This window comes from Felis catus, chromosome F2 (assembly GCF_018350175.1).
Source record: "Felis catus isolate Fca126 chromosome F2, F.catus_Fca126_mat1.0, whole genome shotgun sequence".
Taxonomy (NCBI): domain Eukaryota; kingdom Metazoa; phylum Chordata; class Mammalia; order Carnivora; family Felidae; genus Felis; species Felis catus.
In genome coordinates, this window is record NC_058385.1 from 74,583,408 (window position 1) to 74,608,458 (window position 25,051).

At 53.6% G+C, this 25,051-nt stretch overlaps 1 protein-coding gene across 1 annotated transcript in view; it reads left to right on the forward strand.

Moving 5' to 3' along the window:
- Positions 1-24,066, forward strand: part of CCN4 (cellular communication network factor 4) — a 35,714-nt gene extending 11,648 nt beyond the window's left edge. The window contains exons 2-5 of the mRNA XM_019823167.3: positions 6,419-6,698; positions 13,153-13,413; positions 17,495-17,688; positions 19,731-24,066. Of these exons, the coding sequence (XP_019678726.2) occupies positions 6,419-6,698; positions 13,153-13,413; positions 17,495-17,688; positions 19,731-20,030 (1,035 nt within the window). The 3' untranslated portion in view covers positions 20,031-24,066. The remainder of the gene's footprint in view (positions 1-6,418; positions 6,699-13,152; positions 13,414-17,494; positions 17,689-19,730) is intronic.
- Positions 24,067-25,051: the final 985 nt, after the last annotated feature.

Here is a 25,051-nt window from a genome sequence, read left to right on the forward strand (position 1 = left end):
AGAGACAGCATGAGCCGGGGAGGGGCAGAGAGAGAGGGAGACACAGAATCCGAAACGGGCTCCAGGCTCCGAGCCGTCGGCACAGAGCCCGACGCGGGGCTCGAACTCAGGGAGCGTGAGATCGTGAGCTGAGCCGAGGTCGGACGCTTAACCAGCCGAGCCAGCCAGGGGTCTCAGTTCTTCCTCATCTCTAAACAGCATCTCAAAACTACTTTTGCAGCATTTCCTATAGGGTCTTTCATTTACCACCACCCCCCCCCCCCCAGTTTTCATCAGGTTAAATCTGTCCAGTAAATAGTGCAACTGAAGGGATCAATCGATTTCTTCTAACCTGCTTAGTGACCACCCTCTTTGTCGAGAGGGCTAAGTGACACAGTCTTCACCCATTCAGGCAAGCTGTAACGAAATACCACACATGGGGGGCTTATAAACAACGGAAGTGTTCGAACGAACATTCGAGGTGGGGGTCGGGAATCTGTATTTTAACAGGGTCCGTGGGCTCGCTGTTCTCTGCTGCATGTAGAACTCCGTGGAAAAGTTGGGATATCTGGGGACCCTGACCGCCCACCCGTGTCTGTTCAAGCCTCCGGGTGGTTCTGACGGGCAGCAAAGTCTGGGAACCACCCTGGGAAGCGCTTCTGTTTGTAGTGGGTGTGTCCGAGCTGTCTGGGGAAGGGGGCAGGGCTTGGGGCCGGCTCCTGTGTGTTCTGGGGAATACGGGGAGAGGCTGCCAAACCCAAAGAAAGTGGGAGCTTGGTAAAAGCCTCAGGGGGTCCCAAGGGCCCAGCCAAGCACCCTGGGGTTCCAGGAAGAGCCTCGACCCCCAAGGGGAAGTCCTAGAGAGAGGGGGACTGTGGCTTTGGTGGTGATTCAAAGGGAGGCCGGAGGCTTCAGGCACGGAGATTAGAGTCAGACCCTGCAGGTTCAATCCTTCTGCCAGTCGCTGCCCGTGCACCTGGGCAACTCCCTGGCCTCCCTGAGTCTCAGTTTCCCCACCGGTTAAGGGCGTGGAGTGCTTGTTGCCCAAAGGGTTGGTATGAGGCTTCACTAACCGAATGCATGGAATGCGCTCAGCACCGTATCTGGCATATTTAATGCCGAAGATGCCTGGCATTAATTATCAAATTCGCCTGCCTGGGCCCCAGGATCGGCTGTGGGTGCCCCTGGCATGGAAGTATAAGGTCTGGGAATTAAGAGCCTGGAAAGGCGGCACAGTGAGACCGAGCCCCGCGAGGACAGGGGATCTGAGGGACCCACCGCGCCAGCCCCGTCCAGCACGGGGCCCGCCCCGCTGCAAGTGCCCAGGAAAGATCCTTCCGAAAGGAAACCGTGGGCTTCACGTCCGGCTTCAAATGGGCAGGTGGGTCAAAGAGGAGTTCTAAGGTGCGTCCCAGCTGGAACGCTCAAGGGCCCTTCTGAACGAGTCTGGTCCTAAGCCCGGCTCAGTCTGGTCCCCACCCCCGGCTCAGCAGCAATTATCAGCTCCTGATCTCTCCTGCCTGCTCGACCCCAGGACAGTAGCTCAGGCTAGAGTTCATGCAGGAAGCAGGACTTTGAAGGAGGGCGCCGGGCCGCCGGGCCTCAGCTTTGGCAATGACACGGGCGCCGGGGGTCTCCGGGTGCCACGAAGTGCGATCCTGAAGGGACGGACCCTTCACACGGGGATCCCCACAGCCTCTCCGGGAGCTCCCAGCCTCTGGATATTTGCTTTGGTTAGGTCCGATGGGAGCATGTTCCCAAAGACCAGAGGAGCTCGGTCTTTCCTGCGGGGGGTGACTGAAGACGGCCGAAGGGCCGGGGGCTCCAGACCTCCGGGTAAGGCAGACCTTAGTTTCATCCTGGATGTGCCCCACCCGCCCCCCCAACACCCCCGACTAGCTGTGCGGCCTTCACAGCCACTCAGCCTCGCTGAGCCTCCGTTTCCTCTGCTCCGGGGACAATTAGTAGGCCTGCCTTGTGATTTGTTGAGGGAACCATATGACAGGGGGCAGAAGAACCTCTCCACTGAGAGGTGAGCACTCAGTAGATACTAGCTGCGATGTAAGGGGCTGTGTGTGTGCGCATGTGCACAGGGAAATGGACAGTACATGGCTCCCGCCCTCAAGGAGTCAACGTACATTGACTCTTCCATTCATTCTATTGATAGATGTTTATTGACACCTACTCTATGACAGGCTTTGGAAGGCCTGACACCCTCCTACAGCCCCCAGCTGGGAGGAATGTCCAGATGCTTCTTGATTACCCCCACTGCCAGCGCGCTCACTACCTTATAACTGATTTCCTTCCATTAGAAAATTCTCCACGTACGGTAGTGGGACAAGCCCGGACCCAACAGATTTGGGTTTGAGTCAAATTCTACCACTTCCTGCGTGTTAACCATGAACAAGTCCCTTTGCTGACATACACAATGGAGATCGCGATACCAACCGCTGTGGGGAAGACAAGACAGGCCATAATAACTGAGACCTGGCTCAAGACTGGCCCCTGGCGGCCACCAGAGCTGTGGTCTGCAATGGAATGGACTGGTTAGGACAAGCCAGAAGCTCTAGCTGCGTGGTGCTTGGGCCCAGAACCTTGGTGGGTGGGGGTATCTAGTCGTAAGAACATCATTTTACAACAGAGAAAACCAAGGTTCAGCAAGTGAACTCCCAGAGTCTCTTGGACAGTATGTTGCAAAGACTAGACGTGGCCCAGGGTGACGTTTCTAAAATACACATCTGTGCCCCCATCTTTCTCCTGCTAACATCCTTCAACAAATCATCGCAGCAGACTCCAGCCAAAAGCCTGAGACCTTAGCCAGGCATTCAAGGCTCTCCTTGATCTTTGTGCCCAGCGACCTCATTGTCATCTATGAGAAGGTGCCCATGTGCTTGCATCTGGGGCACGGGGAGAATCGTGGGGAGCTGGTGCAGGGTGCGGGCAAGAGGCGGGAGGAGATTGAGGTCTGTTGGCCTCGTGGGTGGTCAGTTAGTGAGAAGAAGGTTGTGTGTCATGCACCCTTGCTTCCTTCGAGTCTTGCACAAAGCCTGGCACGTGGTAGGTGTTCGCGAAGCATCTGTTTCCGTAGAATGCGCGAAAGAGCGGATGCACATGTCCCCAACTCAACGGTCCACCCCTGAGGGCAGGAACCACCTGCCACCCCTCTGCTTCCCTGCGTTGCACACACACACACACACACACACACACAGAATTCATCATCAGGAGGGGTGTGCAGGTACAACCCCTGTGGTGTCAACGCTGGACAAGGCAGCAAGGATTCAGGGGGTTTCACACCAAATGCGAGAGTCCTCAGGCCCCCCATGCACTCCGGGTACCTTCTCCTCTGGACTGAGGGCTAGGAGATTTCCCACCAGCAGATGGCGCCAAGAGCCAGGACTGGGTTAAAGATGCCCAGAGCCCATCCCTGGCAGCCCCACATCCCCTAACTGGCTTCCCTCAAGGAGCTGTGTGCCCCGGGGCTCCGGGTAGGTACTAAAATGGAGGCTTCCTCCTTCCCTCCCTCCCTTCCTCCCTCCCTCCCTCCCTTCCTTCCTTCCTTCCTTCTTTCCTTCCTTCCTTCCTTCCTTCCTTCCTTCCTTCCTTCCCTCCCTCTCTCCTTCCTTCCTTCCTTCCTTCTTTCCTTCCTTCCCTCCCTCTCTCCCTCTTCCTTCCTTCCTTCCTTCCTTCCTTCCTTCCTTCTTTCTTTCCTTCCTTCCTTCTTTCCTTCCTTCCTTCTTTCCTTCCTTCCTTCCTTCCCTCCCTCTCTCCTTCCTTCTTTCCTTCCTTCCTTCCTTCCTTCTTACCTTCCTTCCCTCCCTCTCTCCCTCCTCCTTCCTTCCTTCCTTCTTTCTTTCCTTCCTTCCTTCTTTCCTTCCTTCCTTCCTTCCTTCCTTCCTTCCTTCCTTCCTTCCTTCTTTCCCCCTCCTTCTTTCTTTCTTTCCTTCCTTCCTTCCTTCCTTAACTTGGAGACCCAAGTGACCATATGGAGAAGGGTCCCTGCCAGGTTATAGCCAATCCCACCTCAGCTCAAAGTGAGCCCTATGCTCCCCGCAAGCCCTGTGCCGAGCCCTGTGGGGGTGGGAGAGGATGCCCAACCAAGAAATGCAAAGGAGAAGTCATGCTTTTGAGCGTGTGACACCAAATCAAGGGACACCAAAGCCCCTGGGGTCAACAGTCCCCTGTGCACCCAGTCCACTAGGCCACACTTACAAAGCCCTGCAGTGCTCACATTCTAGTAGAGAAGGAACACCTCGAACATCGTCTGGGGGAGGCATGGGAGGCTTCCTGGAGGACAGGGCTTTTTGTTTCCTCTGCCGTGTGTGCGTGTGCGTGTGCTTGAGTGTGTGTGTCCTGAGGGCCTGGGGACGGGTCAGAGACAGTCCCTGAGACAGTTGCTTACGAAGCTCTGAGCCTTCTAGTGTCACAGACAGATGAGGGAAATTCTCTCCACAGAGTCAGAAAGAGGTAAATATGCGTGTGTACCTCCGGTTGGCTTTATTGATGAGGGGGGTTGGGGTTTTATTGTGTCGCACTGTGTTTATGAGGAAAAGCAAGCAGGGGCAGGGAAACTTATGTCCCTCCGGTAGAAAAGGGCACGACTGAGTCCCGAAACCAAACCCAGAGGTGACGAAAGCCTCAAATCAAGGTCTGCCTATTTGATTTTGAAGGGCCCTTCGTTTGTTAAATCGATTTTTGCAGCACCTATTATGTGCCAAAGCCATAACCAAGAGCCCCGCCCATCCAGCACCTCAACCTGGATCATCTCTCCTGGCCGCTGGTCCACACAGCGAGGTGGACTTCACTCCCCTCGACAGAGCCATTTCCTGCCCTTCCCGAGAGCCCCCGGGGCTCCCCTGGGATGCCCGGCACTCTGCATACAGGCTTGCATTGGAATAACTCCCCTCTAATGTCGGTCTCTCCCCGAAGCTGTGGGTGCTCCAAAATCAGAGAAGGTTTCAGTTCATCTTCAAATGCCTAACACTTGAGAGAGGCTGTGAGCTGGCTCAGCTGGGGGTGGGGGGTGGGGGGTGCAACTACAAGAACCCAGAAGGCAAACGTAAAGGGCATAGAAATACGAGCCACAAGAGTCGCGTCTATCTCGGTCCTGACCCATACTGTGTCACCCTGAACACGTCCGTCGGCCCTTTTGGGTCTCAGTTTCCTCCTCGGGAGAAGGGAGGACGAATCTGCCTGAATCTGTCCACATGTGCTGTTCAAAGGAAGAAGTGCAGATCTCTAAGTTCCACAGAGCAAGGCTTCCTGGGTTCGAGATAGAGGGACTGGCCCCGGGGGAATCACCAGCCCCACCTTGGCCCCTCACAGAAGCCCTGGTCCCATCTTTGCTGACCTTGGAATTCTGGAGTCACGGTTGAGAAGTCCTGGATGGGGTCCTCCCCAGCAGGGACCACGGTGGCCTGGGGGTGGGAAAATGGCCAGAAGCTGGCTGCACGCTCTCTGTCCTCAGGCAATTCCCTTTCTCCCGGGGCCTCAGTTTCCTCCCGTATGAAGAGGGAGGGTTCAGGGAAAGAGCCAGAGGAGGTGGGAAGGTGACTGGCTCCCAGAGGTACAGGCGGCTTGAAGCTCCCAAACTCAAAGACACCCCAGAGCCGCCTTCCGTTGTGTCCACCTGGGATGGCTTTTGGGACCTGTCCCCGCCCCCCTTCCCGGCTTCCCGGTGTTGTGTCCCTCATATTTTCAGGATGAAGATGAACGGGTGGGCTGGGGGATGGGAAGGGGGCCCTGGGAAGCACGTGGGTGGGGGGACTCCCCTCTGCAGGCCTAACACTAGCCACAGGGGCTAACTCCCCTCTGCAGGGGAAGGGAGAGCCAGCCCCCGCACCCCGTAGCCTTTCCCTGGTGCTCAGAGAAGAAATAATAACGATGACAGCAGTAATGATAATAATAATAATAATGTCAGCTGGCTAACACCTGGTGTCAGATATGAGTCACCTGACCCCACAAGCTGCCAAGGACTCAGTGGAGTGAAGAGGGTGGCTCTCTGGGCCGCAGAGGCAAGGCAGTAGGATACGGGCCGCGCCTTGCAATCTGACTAATCAGAAGGCATTCACTCCTCAAAGCCTCAGCTCCCCATCCGTGAAATGAGACGGGCTCAGTGCCCTCCCAGGTTATGGGGTGCTCGAGAAGGGAAGGAAACACACATGAGGCTTAGTGGGGCCAGAGTTCTGACATGGAATCTGGGCCCCACCTCCTCCAGCAGGGAGACTGAGGAAATTGGCTTGACTTCTCTGACCCCCTGGCTCCTCGGTCTTTCCTGTTTGCTTTACTGAAGGGAAAGGAGATGTCCGGCTCTCAAAAACAGGGTAGAAAGACATAATTTTACGTATCCCTTTTAACACCACGAAGAAGAGAAGGTGATCGCTAGCCCTTTGGGCTTTGAACCCCTGCCTGGCAGTCCTTTATCTCTGCTGTTCCCCCACAGGCCTTCTCTCCAGCCCCCACGGCCATGGCCTTCACCCCAGTGCCACTGGAGGATACATCTTCACACCCCCAGTTCTGCAAGTGGCCATGTGAGTGCCCGCCGTCCCCACCCCGCTGCCCGCTGGGGGTCAGCCTCATCACAGACGGCTGTGAATGCTGTAAAATGTGTGCTCAGCAGCTTGGGGACAACTGCACAGAGGCAGCCATCTGTGACCCCCACCGGGGCCTCTACTGCGATTACAGTGGGGACCGCCCGAGGTACGCAATAGGAGTGTGTGCACGTAAGTGAGACCCTCCCTACCTTCTGGCCAGCCCCCAGCACCCCCAGCTCTAGCCCTCACCCATAGCCCCTTCCCTGGCCAAGCTGTGCCCCCCACCATTCTAGTCCATGATCAGAGGTCAGAAGCTAGGCCCTTCTTGAGGAGGGAGGGACGCCTGCCTTCCACTTGCCTCCAGAACCTGGCTTCCTGCTCTCTTCTCCAGCTGGGAGTTACATCCATGGCTGACTGGGGGAAGGGAGCCACCAGGAAAGACCTAAGCATGTTTTCATTCTTTTAGTGGTAGACACTTTGTAGGATGCCTATGCCTCCCAGAGGTACCAAAACCCATCAGAGTTCCAGATGTTCCAGTAATATTCTAAATTTAAATAATATGGTTTTTAAAAATCCACTAACCTTGAAAGAATCAAATCCAGCAGCCTGCAATCATCCCTTTCTAAACACCCATGTTCCTTCTGTAACTACAGTCACTTTTAACTTTTTAGCCCTTTCTTCTGGTAGTTATCACTATGTAATATATGTCTTCTCTGGTAACTTAATTGGATTAAAATGCCAATTTTGGATAACCCCTCAATGTTCCTACATGTTAGCTGATGACTTAACTCCTCAATACCACCTGATACATCCCCTATCTTCCAGTATCATTTTCATAATTTTTGGTTATACAATAGTCAGTATTTACAATATTCTGACTAGTAAACAATGTTGCTGAAGCATGAGATATTGTACTTGTTTGAATTTCCTTTCTCATGAAGCTTTTTGGTTTTCCTGGGGTTCTAATTGCCTTTGTTTTTTCTTTACCCTTGGTCTTTATAATATCCTCATGCTGGGGGAAAACAACTGTTTGTTGTTTGTTTGCTCTTCAAGTGCTCTATCATGTCCTTTTTTGTTCCCAGGGACTTCCTTACAAGGACTTTCTGATCTCATGCTTCTACCTGGAATGATAGTCACTTAGCTTGAATCATCTAAGCATTTATCCAAAATACATGACCCAGCATGATGAAAAGAGGTAACTAGGCATCATGACGCAGCAGCCTAACTTCTGAAAAATTACACAAAGCCTCGTAAACCCAAGAACCTCTTTCCTCCCTTAGTGCTGAAGCAAGACTTCTCCATAACTGTCACCCCATATGCACCCAATTACATGTTCACGTGTAGTACAGGCTCTCATCCTCAGCTAATCTACTGTATCTCCTGAGGTGGGTTGTTGATGAGGGTTATGCACATAATTCCACATCAAACAATCCTACCTGTGCCTCACGGTTAATTATAAGCACTGTCTACTCTTTTATCATTGGTTCATGCTTCAACTATCATAGGAAGTCATCTGCCTTTAGCTTTCCACGTAACCACCCTCGATTCTCCCATCCTTCTACTTTTTTTGCCCCCTTTTATTCAGACTCATTATTAGCCCCACAAAACAGTGTGTTCGTTCAAAGAGAACTTGCCGCGCCACCTGCACAGAATCATCTGATGTGTCGGCTAAAAACATTGCCCTTGAGCCCGACCCCCAGACATACTGAGTAGAATTCTCTAGAGGTGAAGGTGGTGTCTGCACCTTTAACAAGTTTCCCGGGTGATTCTCATGCATACCCAACTCTGAGACTGCTTATAGAGAGAGACAGTTGTATAGTTTTCTCCCCATACCCAGGTGAGGAAAGCTGGCTGAGCCTTCCTCCACTAGAATCTCTTCCAGCTCTATGAGACTGTCTCATCACTTCTTTCCCCTTTTGGAAGCTGTTATTCCAGGTCATTAAAAGGGGAACTCAGTTCACTGTTATCACTCTAATGTCTAAAGCTGCACAGACATCTTGCTATGTGCCAGGCACCCCATCTTTATAGACATTCTCTCATGGACCCAGAGAGGGTGCAGGCCCTGAAACTGCCTCTCCTGCCTGCCTTTCCCCCACCAGAGGCCCGGAAAACCGCCTTCCCAATCCATACACACCCCCTATCTCTTTGTGTCTCAGGTCCTGCCTTTGCTCACGATAGCCTCTTAGCTCCCCCTCACCATGAGCCCCTGTGTATTTCCTCTCCTTTTATCTGGAAAGAAAACTGGTCCACAGATTTTAATAGATATCCCACCTGCCAAGGGTTCCCTGGTCGCATTGGTTTGCAGACACTAGAATAAACAATGTTGAACAAGTATACAGAGCTTCTGAGAGGTTTTACATGTTCACGTCCACTGTAAGATTCCAAAACGGGAGGTACCAGAAGAAACCCTATTTTTGAAACGTAAGTGCACAGGGAATTGTTCTGTCCAGGTAGATGTTAACTACTCACCCACCCCACCACACACACATGCACACTCACAGATACACACATTGCATGCATACGTGTGTATACACACACACACACACACACACACACACACACACCCCTCACTAGTATTCTATCAAACATCTTCCCAGAAATGCTGCCATGGTGTCTGAGTTCATGACCCCCCAAGGCAAGAAAGAGGAGAGGCCAACGTCTGATGGCCATACAGAGGAAGGCACCTCAGGGCGAGAAGAAGAAAGAGAAGGTCCCTTTAAACAGACAGTTTTTTGGCACATGGTCAACTCAACCTATGGACGGTCCCCAAGACGGGTTAAATCTGTCCACGGAGGTGTGCGTGTAACGAGGCCAAGACAAGGCAGGTCATAACAACAAGCAATCAGAGCACTGGCACATGTAACTCAGAGAAAGGCGGAACTATGGCAAATTAATGAATGTAAGCTTTGGCTACCAGAGGTCACAGCTCCCGGGCACAAGCCACCGTGGCCAGGCAGAAAAGTGAGCTTGGACTTGTCCATGCTGCTCAGTCTTCAAGAGAATCCAAAAATCCGGATTTGTGTATAATTTGTAAATGTTGGCGACATGTTCCAAAAAAAAAAATTTTTTTTAAACACTCTGTGGGCCAAACTAAATACTTCTGTGGGCAAAGAGTGACCTCTGAATTACACTCTTCGGCTATTTTGGTTGTACAAACATTACTCTGCATTTAACGCAGCTGGGTCAGGCCTGAGAGCAGTGTGGTTTGCTGGAAGGATCGTGAAATTTACAGGCAGACAGACCTGGGTTTTTGAATCTTGGCCCTGCTGTTTGCTGGCTACGTGACCTTGGGCACATCACTTAAGGAGCTTGATCAAACCAACCTCATGCAGTTGTTGAGAATGAACAAGGGACCGCATTAAAGCCTCAAATGTGACCGGCTGTTCTGGGTCGTTGCTTTACTTGATTTGTTTTAACTTTCCCTTGTAGAAATTATCTCAGCCTTGTCCATGGTCATCCTCAGAGGAGCCTCGTTGCAGGCTCAGACTCCCCAGTGTGGACAGCGAAGGAGTAGAAAGCTCACGCGTGGTCTCTGGAGCTGGACAATCTAAGTTCGAACCCCAGCACCATAACTAATACGGTGTCACTAGGCAAGCTACTTAACCCTTGAAGTGTCAGTTTCCTCATCAAGGAAAATGTGACAAATAAGGCCTCCATCTTTGGGTGATTGAGACGTCAAGAACCTGATACATGGTCAGAGCACAATACAGATTAGGGCCCACCCCACCTCCCATCCACCCATCCATCCATTCACCCACCCATCCACCCATCTATCCATCCATCCATCCACTGACTCGTTCACATAGTTATGAACAGGTGGGTGATAATCCAACAGTGGGGTTACAACAAGGCATGGCCCCTGTCCTTGCTCCCATGCAGCTGATGCTCCAGTAGGAGGTGGGTGAGGGACGTGAAGGCCTGGAGTGTGGAACAAGGGATTTGGGTTCCTGCTGGTCCTTCAGTAAGAGGAAGGCTCACCAGGCCATGGCTGTGCTTGCAAAGTCTGAGATTAGATAGGAGGTGGTGAGCTTCCCATTAGCGTGCAAGTGAATGAGGAGGGCGCGTTAGAGTCTGCTGTGGGCCCAGCCGTACATCTTTCATACACCTCTACTCTCGCTCTCACCAGCGGTGGGCAGGCTGCTCAGGGCCACTGTCCCCCACCAGTCCCAGACTCCCAGGAGACTGAGAACAGCTTTCAGAAGCAAGGTTCCCAATCTTGACTGCAAACTGGATTCACCCGAGGAGCTCAAACCTGCAAAGGTCAAGGGCTCCTGGATGGCTCAGTTAAGCATCCGACTCGTGATCTCAGCTCAGGTCTTGATCTCAGGGTCAAGTTGGGCTCTGCCGTGGGCATGAAGCCTACTTTAAAAAAAATACTAAGGCCCGGAAAATAACCATAAAAGTACAGAGTCCCATCATCTGGGGCACAGGGCGGGAGTCAGAATTTTTGAAAGTTCCCCAGCTGGTGCCTCCGTGCAGCTGGTGGTGACAGCCACTGGGCCAAGGGCTCCCTGGCACCCGGCGCTGCCTTGTCCCTGCAAAGTTCCCCCATCCAGGGGCAGAGACCAGGTTTCAGCACGCCCCTTCTCCCCCTCCACCATCATGCCCACACACGCGCACGCGTGCACCCACACGCGCACGCGTGCTCCCACCTTCCGGGTGCAAGGGCGCGGCCGGGGGTGACTCAGAGCGAAAGGATGAGTGATTCACCCAGGGCTTCCTCCGCTTCGCCTTGTTTTGGTTCGGTTTGTTGTTTTTTTTTCCCATTTCCCCTCCTTTACCGGTGTCTGGTGGAAGGAAATGGGCTGTGGGGCTATCGCTCCCCTGGGTTGGAGGGGCAGCTCTATCATTTCACCAGCTGGGTGACCTTGAGCTAATGAATCACTTGACCTCCCCGTCTGCCAAACGGGGAAAATAAAACTCTCCTCGTGAAGTCCCCGGGAGAACTGAATGAGATAACATATGAGATGGTGCCTGGCACAAGATCAGATAGATGGTCAGCGAGCGGTAGCGCCTTTCCTTTCTGGGCCTCCTCCCTGCACGATCTCCTCCCAGGAAAAACAGCAGCCGCGCCAACATTCCCACAGGCTGTGAGGCTCTGCGTCTAGCTGGGCCGCCTTCGGCACGTGACTTCACGGAGACTCAGTTTTGCTAGATGTGAAAACGGAGGTGACGGTGGGTGGTGTTTCCAGTCTCGGATGAAATCAGCAATGCAGGAAGCCTGGCACCGAGCAGGTCAGGTGACCGCGGGCAGCGCTGGGAGATGCCAGGGCTATTATATCAGTGACCACCTGCAGGCAAACCCCGGAGATGCTCTGTCAGACCGCGGATTTCAAACTAGCCCTCCTCAGGTGCGCACTCTTGCTGCCTGGGAGCTCTCTGCCTGCACTTCCAGACGCTGTCCTCAAGGCGGGACGCGTCTGGGGTGGAAGGGGCAGGGGGGTGCAGCGCTGGCCAGGCCCAGCAGCCCCCGACCCCCGCTGCCGGGCCCCTGAACTTGCTTACTGCGATCTCCTGTCTCACGAAGAACCCTCGAGGCCACTCACCCCAAAGCCAGCTCCTCCGAGGACAGAGCACCTCTCCCCTTCCGGGGCTCAGGTCATAGAAGCAGGAGTCATTCCTGACTCTCCTCCACTCCTCACATCCCATCCGGCAGCTGCTCCTTCCAAGCACATCCAGAAGCTGAGCCCTCCTCCGGGGTGGTCCAAGCACAGCCACCGCTGGCCTGGATTGCTGGGGTGGCCTCCCCACACCGCCCTTCTGCCTGTTGTCTCTGCTCACCATCCAGCCCCGCGCGCGCTCTTGGGCGGCGTGATTCCTCGAGCTGAGTCACCAGTTACTTCTCAAATAGATCCCGGGTATCCAGGTGCTAACAGCTTTGCCTCTTCCTCTGAGCCTGCAGGGAAGCCCTTGCCCCGTCCCGGGACTGCTCCCACCTGGCCCTTGACACCTACAGCCCTTCCCCCGTCCGGCAGACTCCTCCCCTGACACCTGTGCGGCCTACCGTCCTCACCTCCTTCTGTCTTTGCCGAAGCCGCATCACTTGGGTGAGGCTTGGCTGCCCACTTGAATCGGCCACTGCCCCCCATCCCCCAGCCGCCCCTCCTCTTCACTGTTCTCCCCGGGCACTGGTGCCCATCAACACACTGTGTGATCTGTCTTTCCTGTGTCACCCCCCACTGTCATGTAAGCTCTATGGGGGCATGGTTTTGTCTGTTTTGGTCGCTGCTGAATCTCCGGTGCCTAGAACCTTCTATAAATATGCATTGAATGAGTGGAATCTTTGTTTCAAAGTGTTCTGATTGGCTCTACACTTGGCCCTCTCAGAACCATGACCCTAGAGGCATTTGTCAGTACTAGGCTCTGTGCCACATGCTTGGGGTGGGACCGGACGGGTCGCATAGGTTCTTGCGCCCGCCATGCTCTAGCTTCTCACCGGCTGCCAGCCTGGCCCCTGGGGTCACTCAGCGGGTGATGGCTGAGCCGCACCCCACACTCCCACCCTGCGGTGGTCCTGCCTGCCCGCCCTCGCCCACGCGCGGTTCTCCCCGAGGGCTGGGACAGGTCCAGAGGCGGGAGGTGTCCACATGGGGGCGCCGAGCCCACTGGGCCTGACCCGAGCGGCGGCTGTGTGTGTTTGCAGAGGTGGTCGGCGTGGGCTGCGTCCTGGACGGGGTGCGCTACACCAACGGCCAGTCCTTCCAGCCCAACTGCAAGTACAACTGTACGTGTGTGGACGGCGCCGTGGGCTGCACACCCCTGTGCGTGCGCGCGCGCCCCCCGCGCCTCTGGTGCCGCCGCCCCCGGCGGGTGAGCGTGCCCGGCCGCTGCTGCCAGCAGTGGGTGTGTGACGACGGTGCCACGACGCCACGCAAGACAGCGCAGCGCCACACAGGCGCCCTAGGTGGGTTCCGGGGAGAGGGAACTGGACGGGGGACGGGAGGGCGGGGCCCTGGCCACCGTGATTGGCACACGCGCTGAGTCCCAGTCCCAGAGCACCGCCCCACTAGCTGCGTGACCTCCCGGACCCTATTTCTCCATCTGTCCCATCTGTTTTATGGGGTCCTCGCAGCATAAAATGAGGAAGAGCTTTATAAAGAACAAAGCCAGATACACGGGAGTCATTGTTATCCTACTTAAGAGATTAGGTAGGGGAGTGGAGGTGCAGGAACGGTGTGTGTGCGCCCCCAGGAGGAGAAGCATGAACACAAGGTGCAAGGGAGGGAGAGGGGGTAGGTGGCTTCCGCCTCACTATGGAGGATAGGTGGACAGGTGAGCCAGAGGAAGCCCTGGAAAAGGAGGAGAGGGACAGGCCCACTTGTTTTAACACTGCTTCCTGGACTAGCCCAAGGTCAGCCACTTCTCAGGTACCAGATCGATGTTTGTCATATGGGTGGATGGGCAGATGAATGGATGGGCGGATGGATGGATAGATGGATGGGCGGATGGATTGGATGGATGGGCAGATGGATGGATGGATGGGCGGATGGATGGATGGACAGATGGATGCACAGATGGATGGATGGATGGATGGATGGATGGATGGGCGCATGGATGGATGGATGGGAAGATGGATGGATGGATGGATGGATGGATGGATGGATGGATGGGCGGATGGATGGATGGATGGGCAGATGGATGGATGGATGGATGGGCGGATGGATGGATGGATGGATGGATGGGCAGATGGATGGATGGATGGATGGATGGGCAGATGGATGGATGGATGGATGGATGGATGGATGGGCAGATGGATGGATGGATGGGCAGATGGATGGATGGATGGATGGGCAGATGGATGGATGGATGGATGGATAGATGGATGGGCAGATGGATGGATGGCTGGATGGGTGGATGGATAGATGGATAGGCAGATGGATGGACGGATGGATGGATGGATGGATGGGCGGATGGATGGATGGATGGATGGGCAGATGGATGGATGGCTGGATGGGTGGATGGATAGATGGATAGGCAGATGGATGGATGGATGGATGGATGGGCGGATGGATGGATGGATGGATGGATGGATGGATGGACGGATGGGCAGATGGATGGATGGCTGGATGGGTGGATGGATAGATGGATAGGCAGATGGATGGACGGATGGATGGATGGATGGATGGGCGGATGGATGGATGGATGGATGGGCAGATGGATGGATGGCTGGATGGGTGGATGGATAGATGGATAGGCAGATGGATGGATGGATGGATGGATGGGCGGATGGATGGATGGATGGATGGATGGATGGATGGACGGATGGATGGATGGGCAGATGGATGGATGGGCAGATGGATAGATAGATGGATGGGCGGATGGATGGGCGGATGGATGGATGGATGGACGGATGGATGGATTGACGGATGGATGGGCAGATGGATGGATGGGCAGATGGATGGATGGGTAGATGGATAGATGGATAGATTGGTGGATGGATGGACGGATGGATGGATGGGCAGATGGATGGGTGGGCAGATGGATGGATGGATGGGCCAGTGAGGATCTGAGCTAGGGCAGTTGGGGTGGAGATTGCAAGGAAGGTACTGATGTGAGAGGCACACATGAGGAGTAGGACCGGGGTCATAGCATCAATCCACTGCAGAGAGAGCTCTGGAAGCCATGCACCTGGGGCTGCTGATGGCGAGTACGATGGTCCAGGGATGATATGTAGAGTGAGACAGAGGTCTGGGAGGGCTGACATTTGAGGGGGGACAGGGACAGAGTGTGGGGAATAGAAGAGGAAAACCAGGAGCAGCTGATGACACAGAAGACAGCAGATGAGGATATTTCTAGAAGGAAAGTGTCTGCCAGACAAGTGGACATGAAAGAGTGAAGAGATGCCAATAGAGTCTGGGGTTTCAAGGGTACTGATGGTTTCCTAACAATTGTAAGTGCCTGAGATTGTTCAGGGAGACTGTGTAGAGCAAGGTTTCTCAACCCTGGTACAGACAACATCCCAGACCAGAGAAGACTCTGTGGGGAGGGCTGCCTTGTGCATTGTGGGGTGTCTACCAGCACCCCCGGCCTCTCCCTACTAGATGTCTGCAGCACCTGCCTCTCAGGGAGTAACAACCAAAAATACCTGCAGACATTGCCATTGGACACTGGGGGACAAAATCGCCCAGGTGGAGAACCATAGGTGTGGCCCCGGAAACACCATCATTCAAGGCCAGGGAGAGAAAAAGCTGAGACAGGCGAATCCAAGAGGCAGGACAGAAACAGGAGAAAGAGGTTTTGTAGCAGCTAGGTGAAGAAGGTGTTTCAGAGAACAAACTGGAAAGCAGGAAAGGGGGGGGGTGCCAGGGGACCAGCCCAGACAATAGAGACGTGCCCCCAGGCTGTGTGCCCTCAGCGGGTGCCACCCTCCAGTGGTCCTGCCCCTCCCCGCAGTTCCGGGGGACAGAGCCTCTCCGGAGGGGCCTGGGCTGGCCGTGCTCTGTTCCTAGCAGGCCCAAGGCAATAGTCCCACCGCAGCCCCCAACCGGCAGAGCCACACAAGGGTCACAGGGGGAGGGGCAGTGGCTGGCTGCCCATTGTATGTGGCCCAGTGACCCCGTTCTGACCCAGGACGAGCAGAGCCCCTGCCTGCCAGTGGGCGACCCAGAAACCAAAGCCCTTTTATCCTCCTAGGCAAATCCGTCCCTCCGCCTCCCTCCTCCGTGCTCCCACCCCCAGCTCATCCCAGCCCTCCTCTCTTCTGTCCTTAGTTGCCTCTTCTTGTTTCTTCTGCCTCTCAAAGCTCCCCCTTCACTCATTCCTTCCTGCCTTCACCCATCCCCGTTCCCTGCACACCTGTTCACTTGGAGGGGCTGAGTGTCCGGCCCTGACCCCTCTCCATTTTTTTATCACTCTTCTCCCCCCTCCTTCCCGTCCTCCCCACTGCAAACCAGCCTCCCTCCCCCGCCTTCCTTCTCTCCCCCTCCCCCGCTCCCCTGCCCTACCATCTGTCTTTCCTCCTCTCCCCCCTCTGCCCGGTCCTTTCTCTGTCTTCCTGCCTGTGGGCACGTGTGTTAGGGCGGGACTGGCTTCCTCTTTGAGGCTTCTCTTGTATATCTTGTTCCGTCTTTCTGTGGCACCTCTCTTTTGTCCTGCTGGCTTTTTCCTTGCCTCCCCCTCTAGCTTAGCCCATTTTTCCATTACTCAGAGAGTAAGTGAGCACTCACCATGTTCTAGATGCTGGGATGCACACATGGATAGAACCATCCGAGACTTGGTGTTTAGTTGACAGTCAAGAAACCACGTAAGCTCGTGTTTACTGAGAGTCTACTAAGGGCCAGAGACAGCTTGTGGCTTTCATAGGCACGGACCCATCTTTTCTGTCCACAGCCCTGGGAGGGAAATGCTAGCGTCAACCCCTCTTTGCAAGTGGGGAGCCTGAGGCATGGAGGTGGGGTTAGCTTCTCGAAAGCTGCCCGACTGCTAAGTGGCCATGCTCATAGTTGAACCCAGGCAATTTGGCTCTGAAGCCTGTGTGTCTCTTTAACCACTGTGCCCTCAGCATCACCCAGATTAGCTATTAGGCTCTAGGGGATAGACACTCCCTCTGACTTTCTCCAAATAAACTTGATCTCTGCAGGGGCAGGGATAGCACCTTGCAGGTGCCTGATATGCACTCAGTAAACAGACCCTTTGCTTGGCACACCAGCCTTGGAAGGCAGGTGTTCTGTTCCAACGAGGACACCGAGGCCCGGAGTGAGTTACCCGGAACCCTACGGCTTGGAGATGGTCACGCAGGATTTGCACTCTGGTCCACCTGTCTCTAAAGATGATCTTTCTTCCAGAGAAGCAGAGGAGCCCAGAGCAGATCCTCCTCTCCCTGGGGAGGGGTTAGGAGTTAACTTGCCCTTTCAGGAGTGGGGGGAGATAGCCCACCTCTTTCCTCTTGAAGCTTCAGGGTCCCGGACCCTGTGGGCGCTGAGGGTGGGGCGGAGTGGCTGATGGCGTCTGGCGACTCACAGGGAGTCCGGTCCCTATATCCACAGCGGCCACGGGTGAGGTGGAGCCGTGGCACAGGAACTGCATAGCCTACACGAGCCCCTGGAGCCCTTGTTCCACCAGCTGCGGCCTGGGGGTCTCCACTCGTATCTCCAACGTCAACACCCGGTGCTGGCCCGAGCAGGAAAGCCGCCTCTGCACCCTGCGACCCTGCGACGTGGACATCCGTCCACACATCAAGGTGAGTCCACCCTCCAGGGCGGGGTAGGCATCTTACAAGCCCAGCTTAAAGCCTGGCGCCTGCACTTCCTCGAGGGGGCCGTTTGGAAAATGGGAAGAGTTAAGCCCCCTTCGGAAGAGTTACACGGGATAATGCATATCAGCGGGCTTTCAGTCAACGGAAGCATTGCGGTGACCATATTCTCAGAGTCAGGGTCACTCTGGAGAGAACTCAGAGGCCCTTGGAAGTGCTTTCCTGTGGAGATGCTCAGGGACTCTCACTGACTTCCACTCACCCTGTGGTCCTGTCCCAGCCCACACCCAAGTGCACGGACATGACAGTCACACTGGGCAGTAGGAGAGCTCTAAAGAGGGCTCAGGACAGCTGGAGTCAGGAGTCAAATGCCCATTTGCTGCTGACTGCACATGACTGTGGCCAATCTCTGCATCTCTGAGCCGCAGGCTCCTCGTCGGTAAGACTTGGAGTTGGTCTGACATCTCTTCTGGCGTTGAGAGGCTAAGATAATTAAAGGATGAGGATAGAGTGGGCCACAGTAGTTAGAAATGGGTCTGACTTAGGGGCGCCTGGGTGGCGCAGTCGGTTAAGCGTCCGACTTCAGCCAGGTCACGATCTCGCGGTCTGTGAGTTTGAGCCCCGCGTCGGGCTCTGGGCTGATGGCTCAGAGCCTGGAGCCTGTTTCCGATTCTGTGTCTCCCTCTCTCTCTGCCCCTTGCCCGTTCATGCTCTGTCTCTCTCTGTCCCAAAAATAAATAAACGTTGAAAAAAAAATTTAGAAATGGGTCTGATTTATCTAACTCAAGGTCTCCTCACTTCTGTCTTGGGACTGGTCCCATGCCTTGGTGCCACATAAAAAGAAAAGAAAAGGAAAGGAAAGGAAAACTCAGCACTGACTCCATTTTTGGAGCACTGATGGCATCTTGGGGCTGACGAAGAGAGGACTGCCCAGGGGACAAGAGAGCTCCACTTCCCCACGAGTCCTTCTTACTCCCTGTCCCCCACCCCGACTCCATTATCTCTGTGCCAGCCAACTGGATCTTTCCACCTCCTCCTTCTCCTTCTTCTTCCCTTCTCTCTTCCGCTCCCTCTCTGATCAGTTACCTCTGCCACGCTGGCCTCCATACTCTTGGTGCCTGGTGCAGAGTAGGTACTCAGCGGATGTGGTTTAACTGAGAGCGTGAATGGAAGAGTTGTGAGCTGTAGGAAAGATGGGAACCAAGGCCCCAAGTTGGGTGAAGGCACCGTGCCTTTGAGGTAGGGGTGGGTCTACCATAAAGCCAACTCAAGTCTTTGCTGTTGCCTCTTGCTTCCCACCCAATTTTGGTTTTGGAATTATGAACCCAAGATGGCTCCTCGATCTGTATAAGCGTCAAGCCCTGCGTAGCCTGGACCTGCTCTACCCCCAGTTCTGGCCTGGTGCCGGCACGTGGGAGAGCCATTCGTTCAATGAATTTAGTGAGTGCCTACTGGGTACGGGGTGCGGAATTAGATTGTAGAGTCACAGTAAGGGCCCTGCTCTCAAGTGACCCACTGCCCAGTGGGGAGATAGAGCTAGTTTTCCAGAGTACACTCTGGTTGAGCAAGCTGCATGAGGAGGATGTGTGCGAGAGTCCGTGGGCAGAGGAGGAAGAACAGGTTAGGGGAAAGCGCAGCTCCCCGATCATGGAACCCCGTGATGGTTCTAGCACTCAACAGCTGGGACACTTGGTAGACCGAGGGAGCGACGCAGGCATCCTGCGTTGGCAAAACCGTGAGAGAGTCCTGGGCGTGGGCCAGGCAGAAAGGTAGGAAAGAAGACCTTATAGGTTGCTAGGAGGAACCATGCATGCCAGGCAGGGCCCGGGGAGGCCTTCAGTTGCTTCTGCATAATATGTCTGGGTCTCGCCGTGTTTGGGGAGGTCCAACCTCGCTTGAAGATGCTGCAGACCTGAAAGAAAAGTGGAGGGTTCCTGCGTGGTGAGTGCGAAGGGAGAAATGAGGGCTTGGAGGGAGGACGGTGACTGTTCATCCTCTGAGCACCCCAACTGAAACCTCCTTTTCTGCAGGAAGGGAAGAAGTGTTTGGCTGTGTACCAGCCCGCGGCATCCATGAACTTCACCCTCGCCGGCTGCACCAGCACGCGTCCCTACCGGCCAAAGTACTGTGGGGTGTGCACAGACAGCAGGTGCTGCATACCCTACAAGTCCAAGACCATCGACGTCTCCTTCCAATGTCCCGACGGGCCTGGCTTCTCCCGCCAGGTCCTATGGATCAACGCTTGCTTCTGCAACCTGAGTTGTAGGAATCCCAACGATATCTTTGCCGACTTAGAATCCTACCCTGACTTCCCAGAAATTGCCAATTAGACGGGTACAAAACACGGGGCTCGGGCGTGGCCCAGTGTGTGCAAAGCAGCCAGCCCTCCGAGGCCCCCAGTTGAGCCTTCTTCGTCCACTTCCCGCTGACTTCTAACTATCCTGATCCAGACCGTCAGCCCCCTGTCCTGTTTCCAACCACCCGAACGACCCATTCCGCTGCTGCTCGGGCCCAGACTCTGACTTCTCTCCTTGGCCGTGTTCTGCATACGCTCCAGACAAAGTGCCTGTCTCCAGCTCTTCTGGACAAAACCCAAGCCTGTCCAAGTCACTGGAAGTCCTGCTGGATCTTACCTGAGTTCCAAGGAACAGAATCAGCTAGGCATTTCACGTCGCTCCTTCCCTTTCTAGATGCCAAACCACAAGACTCTTTGGGTCCGTTCACAAGCACAGATGGGATCTAGGACAATGGAACAGTCTATTATGTGGGTCCTGCCACGTGGACGCTGATAGACAGTTCTGACCGTAGCACACCCAAGTGTCTCTGATTCCGAAGATTTGGGCTAAGTCTCTCCTCATCCCTGCACGGTAAAGGGTCCACACTGGTTCGTTTTGGTCAGAAATGCAATTTGATGACTTTCATTCTTATTCACGGGAAAAGTCTCCAGTCAATACTCTGGGGTCAGAACAGGGTCGGCCAATTTTCAGAAGTGACGGACCCTGGCGTGAATCTGCTGCTGACCAGCAGGACACCGGGCAGCTGGCCAGCTCTTCTGGGCATCCAGACCCTCTCCCTGCTTGGGGGCTCTTGGGAGTTGGGGGAGCCCTTAGGATGGCCCCTCTGACCCCTGAGAGTGGCATCCCGGGACGTTGCTCTGCTCTTACGGGGCCTTGGGAGACCCCGCTGAAGTCCGGGCCGGACCCGCCTAAAGTAACGGAGACAGCTACAGGCTGTATGTGGCTCAAACCACGAAGCGGATCCAATCTGCATCAGTCTGGGGCACAAGGACACCACTCTTTCTGCTGCAGTGACCCTTCTCACAGACTTCGGGTCTGCTGACCCAAACCCCCAGTCCTGGTGTGAAGACAGGTTTACCAGTTGTCTAGAAACGGAAATATATTTAACAGGGACTAAATGCCAAAGTGGGTTGAAGCTTAAAAGGAACAGAAGGTGGTTATGAATGGAAATGAGACTATTATTTATCTTGTTGGCAGAATATAAATATTTACTGTCACAATTCTTTTATTTACTACCTTCTGTTTGCCGGATATTGTTCCCAGTGCTCTGCATGCATCGGCTCGTGGGGAGACTTGGCAATCGTGTTGGCAAGGGCCTATTATTCTTCCTGTTCTTACAAATGTGAAATAGCAGCTCAGCAAGGTACGGAGCTTTGACCGAAGTCAGCCGGCGGGTACGTGGGGAAGTCAGGATTCAAATCCAAGTCGGATGGACTTTACGACCCGTGTCTCTGCCCTTTTTTTTTTTTTAATTTTTTTTTTCAACATTTATTTATTTTTGGGACAGAGAGAGACAGAGCATGAACGGGGGAGGGGCAGAGAGAGAGGGAGACACAGAATCGGAAACAGGCTCCAGGCTCTGAGCCATCAGCCCAGAGCCTGACGCGGGGCTCGAACTCCCGGACCGCGAGATCGTGACCTGGCTGAAGTCGGACGCTTAACCGACTGAGCCACCCAGGCGCCCCTCTGCCCTTACTTTTTTAGAGCTCCCAAGCGGGTCGAGCAGGAAAACACGTCAGAGTAACCGACTTCCTGCCCTTGTTTTTTCACTCTTTTTACTGCCTCTAGCTCCTTTCCCAAGAGAAGCGTATCTCGCTTCCAGGTAATGTAGGTGCCTGAGCATCCAAAAAAAAAAAAAAAAAAAAAAATACGGGATGGACAAAACTCCATGAATCGGTCCTCCCCTCCTTCAGATCAGGAGCCAGCCTTCATCATGAATTTAAGAGATGGTTTTGTTTATCCAATGCTTCGGATGAGAGATGTGCGGGCTATTCCTGAGGGAATTCGGTGTTGGTGGGCCAGGGGTTCTGAAATAGGAAAAAAGGACTGGAAATATGCCTTCCTGACCATGACCTCCCCCACGCCTGGTCCATACAAGGCATACAGTGGTCCTCAATATATATTTGTGGAATAAAAGACACCACGTATGTGTTCCTACTTTTACTCAGAGGCTCTCTTCTTCCAAAGGTACAGATCTTATCAGCCAAATCTTATTTGAAGTGCCCTAGGAAGGAGACGCTGGATATTTAAACAAATGTCTTTTTTTTTTTGTTGAAAAAGACATTTTGTGTGAAGAGCATTTACCCCAGGAATAAGCTCTTCTCTAAGCCTGTGTGGATCTACGTTGGATTTTCTCAGAGTGAAATCACCTGAGGTCTACAAATCACAAGGACCGGATGACGGCTAACCGCGTTTGAAATTCAGCAGAAATCCAAGAGCTAGGTTCTTCCTGACTCTGCATCCCAGTTTGGAAAAATGAGCATAGCTTCCAAGATCCTAGGAAACCTGGATGGAGGAATCCGGGAGTGCCCTGGGGCCAAGTGGGCTGGGGTAACTCCAGTTACATTGGTTTTGAGAAACGGACGTGTCCTAGGCAGGCCCCCCTGGGAAAAGTCTCAGCTCCATGTTCTGAAGTCATGGGGAAGGAGATTTGGGACCAATGCAAGGAAAACCTTTCCAGCAGTCAGATTCATTCGGCAGTGGTGTGACCGACCTCAATAAAAGTTAGGAATATTAGTCACAAAGAAAAAATGTCCCTTTTTTGAAGGCCTCCTTGGTGCCACCCACTTTGCTTAAATTATCTTGCTAACATTCACGACGTTTGGAAGGAAGCTTCTCGTCCCCGTTTCTACACGTGGAAAGTTTGAGACTCACAGAGGCTGAGAAATCAGCCAAAACAAATTGGAGCCCAAATTCCAGCTTATTCCCCTCGGCCTGGCTCTTGGGGAAGCCTCCAGGAAGAGCACGAATGACCCCCAGAAGAGCATCTCATTGGCAAGGCCATCCAGTAGACAAGACAGATGGTGTCTCCAGTCCTTTGTTACTCCGTGTTCTGGGATAAGGGGAAGGTACACGAAGGATTTGTTAGCCTTTGGTGAAGAAATTCACATTAGCGCCTCAAGTGAATTTCTCTGGTGTGCTTAGGTGGAGAGAGGAAACCCGTATTCTCAAACCACCACTTCTTCCTAAACCTTATTGTCAACACTTGGCGAGCACTTACTGAGTGCCAGGCCTGGGCTAGGTGCTTTCCTGCTATATCTTTCTTAGTCCTCATAGCAAACCTATGAGACTTGGCGTTATAATCGTTTTCCGCGTCAGAGAGAAGACGCTGGGGCTCATAGATGTTACGTCCTCTGCTCAGTGTCTTACTAGCTAGGGAACTGCAGACCGGGATTGCCAACCAAGGTCAGTCTGACCCCTGAGCCACCTCTCCTGACCCGAAGCCCGGTGCACATGCCCCCGAGATCAAAAGGTACCAAGAGGTGCTTTACTGACAACAGGGCCGTGTCTGGACAATGTTAATTTCAAGGTGATTCAGAGAGGGAGTCAAGCAAGTAGGTTTGAATGATACAGTTGTCTATAATCTCATTAACATTGTGCTGTGTGTACATAGAGATCATGGGGAAGCAACGAAACCCCTGACCATTCTATTGAATTAAGTCACTGCTTTTTAAAGACTTATCTTGCTGTAAAGCAACTCCAATAATAAGCCTGCACAGCTTGGGACTCACGAATGGTCAGAATGGTCAACTGTGTATCTGTGCACATATACGTGTGTGTGTGTGTGTGTGTGTGTGTTTATATCTATTTTCAAACTGTGACTTCGTATTTAAGTATTCCTACCGCCATTTTTGCAAGTGACTAAGAAATACAAATGAAGGAACGTTTTGGAATTTCCCAATAGAGGAAAAAAAGAGCACTTGGGCGATCTGTCATGTTTTGCAACATTCCTCATTTTTCTCCTGATTTGTGTAACGTGGAACATGTTTGTTCAATGTGAAGGATTTTCGGTGCGCAAATTCCCCGTTTATGCTTCTGTCCTTAAGGCAATAAATCATCAGCAAAATGACTTACCAGATCTTCTTGTGTGTGCTGTTATCATGCGTCACGATGGAACATCGAGTTCATTCCACAGATGTGCAGATGGTGGAGACTGGGTCCCAGATATTTTACATACGGTCATAAAAATAGCTAGAAATTTGGAGACGGGCTTAGAAGTATGAATTCTGAAATTCACAAAAGACCAGCACTACCAGTATGCCCACGCTGGAAGGTAGCTCCGGAAATTTTACTGTTCATTCATTTACTCATTCATTCATTCATTCATTCACGCACGCACTCACTCACTCAATGCCGTTCTACATCTCCAGCTAGCACCTTGAGGGCAGGGACTATAACGCATCCTCTGGGCCTAGCACGGGGTGTGGCACACGGCAGGGGCTGGGGAAGCAGGGGTTGGAGAATCGGGTGTACAGAGATGGAGATTGCCAGCTGCCTTAGGAACCAGCGAGAGTAAAGAGGAGTGTGGGGGAGGTTGCACGGTGAAATGGAAACCGCTCTGGGGGCGCCCGGGTGGCTCGGTCGGTTGAGCGTTCGACTTCGGCTCTGGTCGTGATCTCGCGGTTCGTGAGTTCGAGCCCCACTCTGCTGACAGCTCGGAGTCTGGAGCCTGCTTCAGATTCTGTGTCTCTCTCTCTCTCTCTCTCTGTTCTTCCCCCCGCTCGCACTCTGTCTGTCTCTCTCTCTCAAAAATAAAGATTAAAAACTTAAAAAAAAAAAAAAGGAAACCGCTCTGACTTCGGGGGTCGAGTGGATCTTTGCACGCGTCAGTCCTTCCTGGAACTCCTCACTTAATCCATCCGCACCTCCGTCTCCTCAGCTCTGAGATGCAGAAAATGATGGGATGGGACCCGCCTTTGTGGCGGCGATGTTGTGATGTGGAAAATGCAAACGGCATCCGGGGTTCCAGGACCGAGCTTGGCGCGTGGTAAGCACTTAACGAAACCAGGTATTATTGGCAGCTTTTCAGTTTCTTCAGGAACGGGGGGGATAAC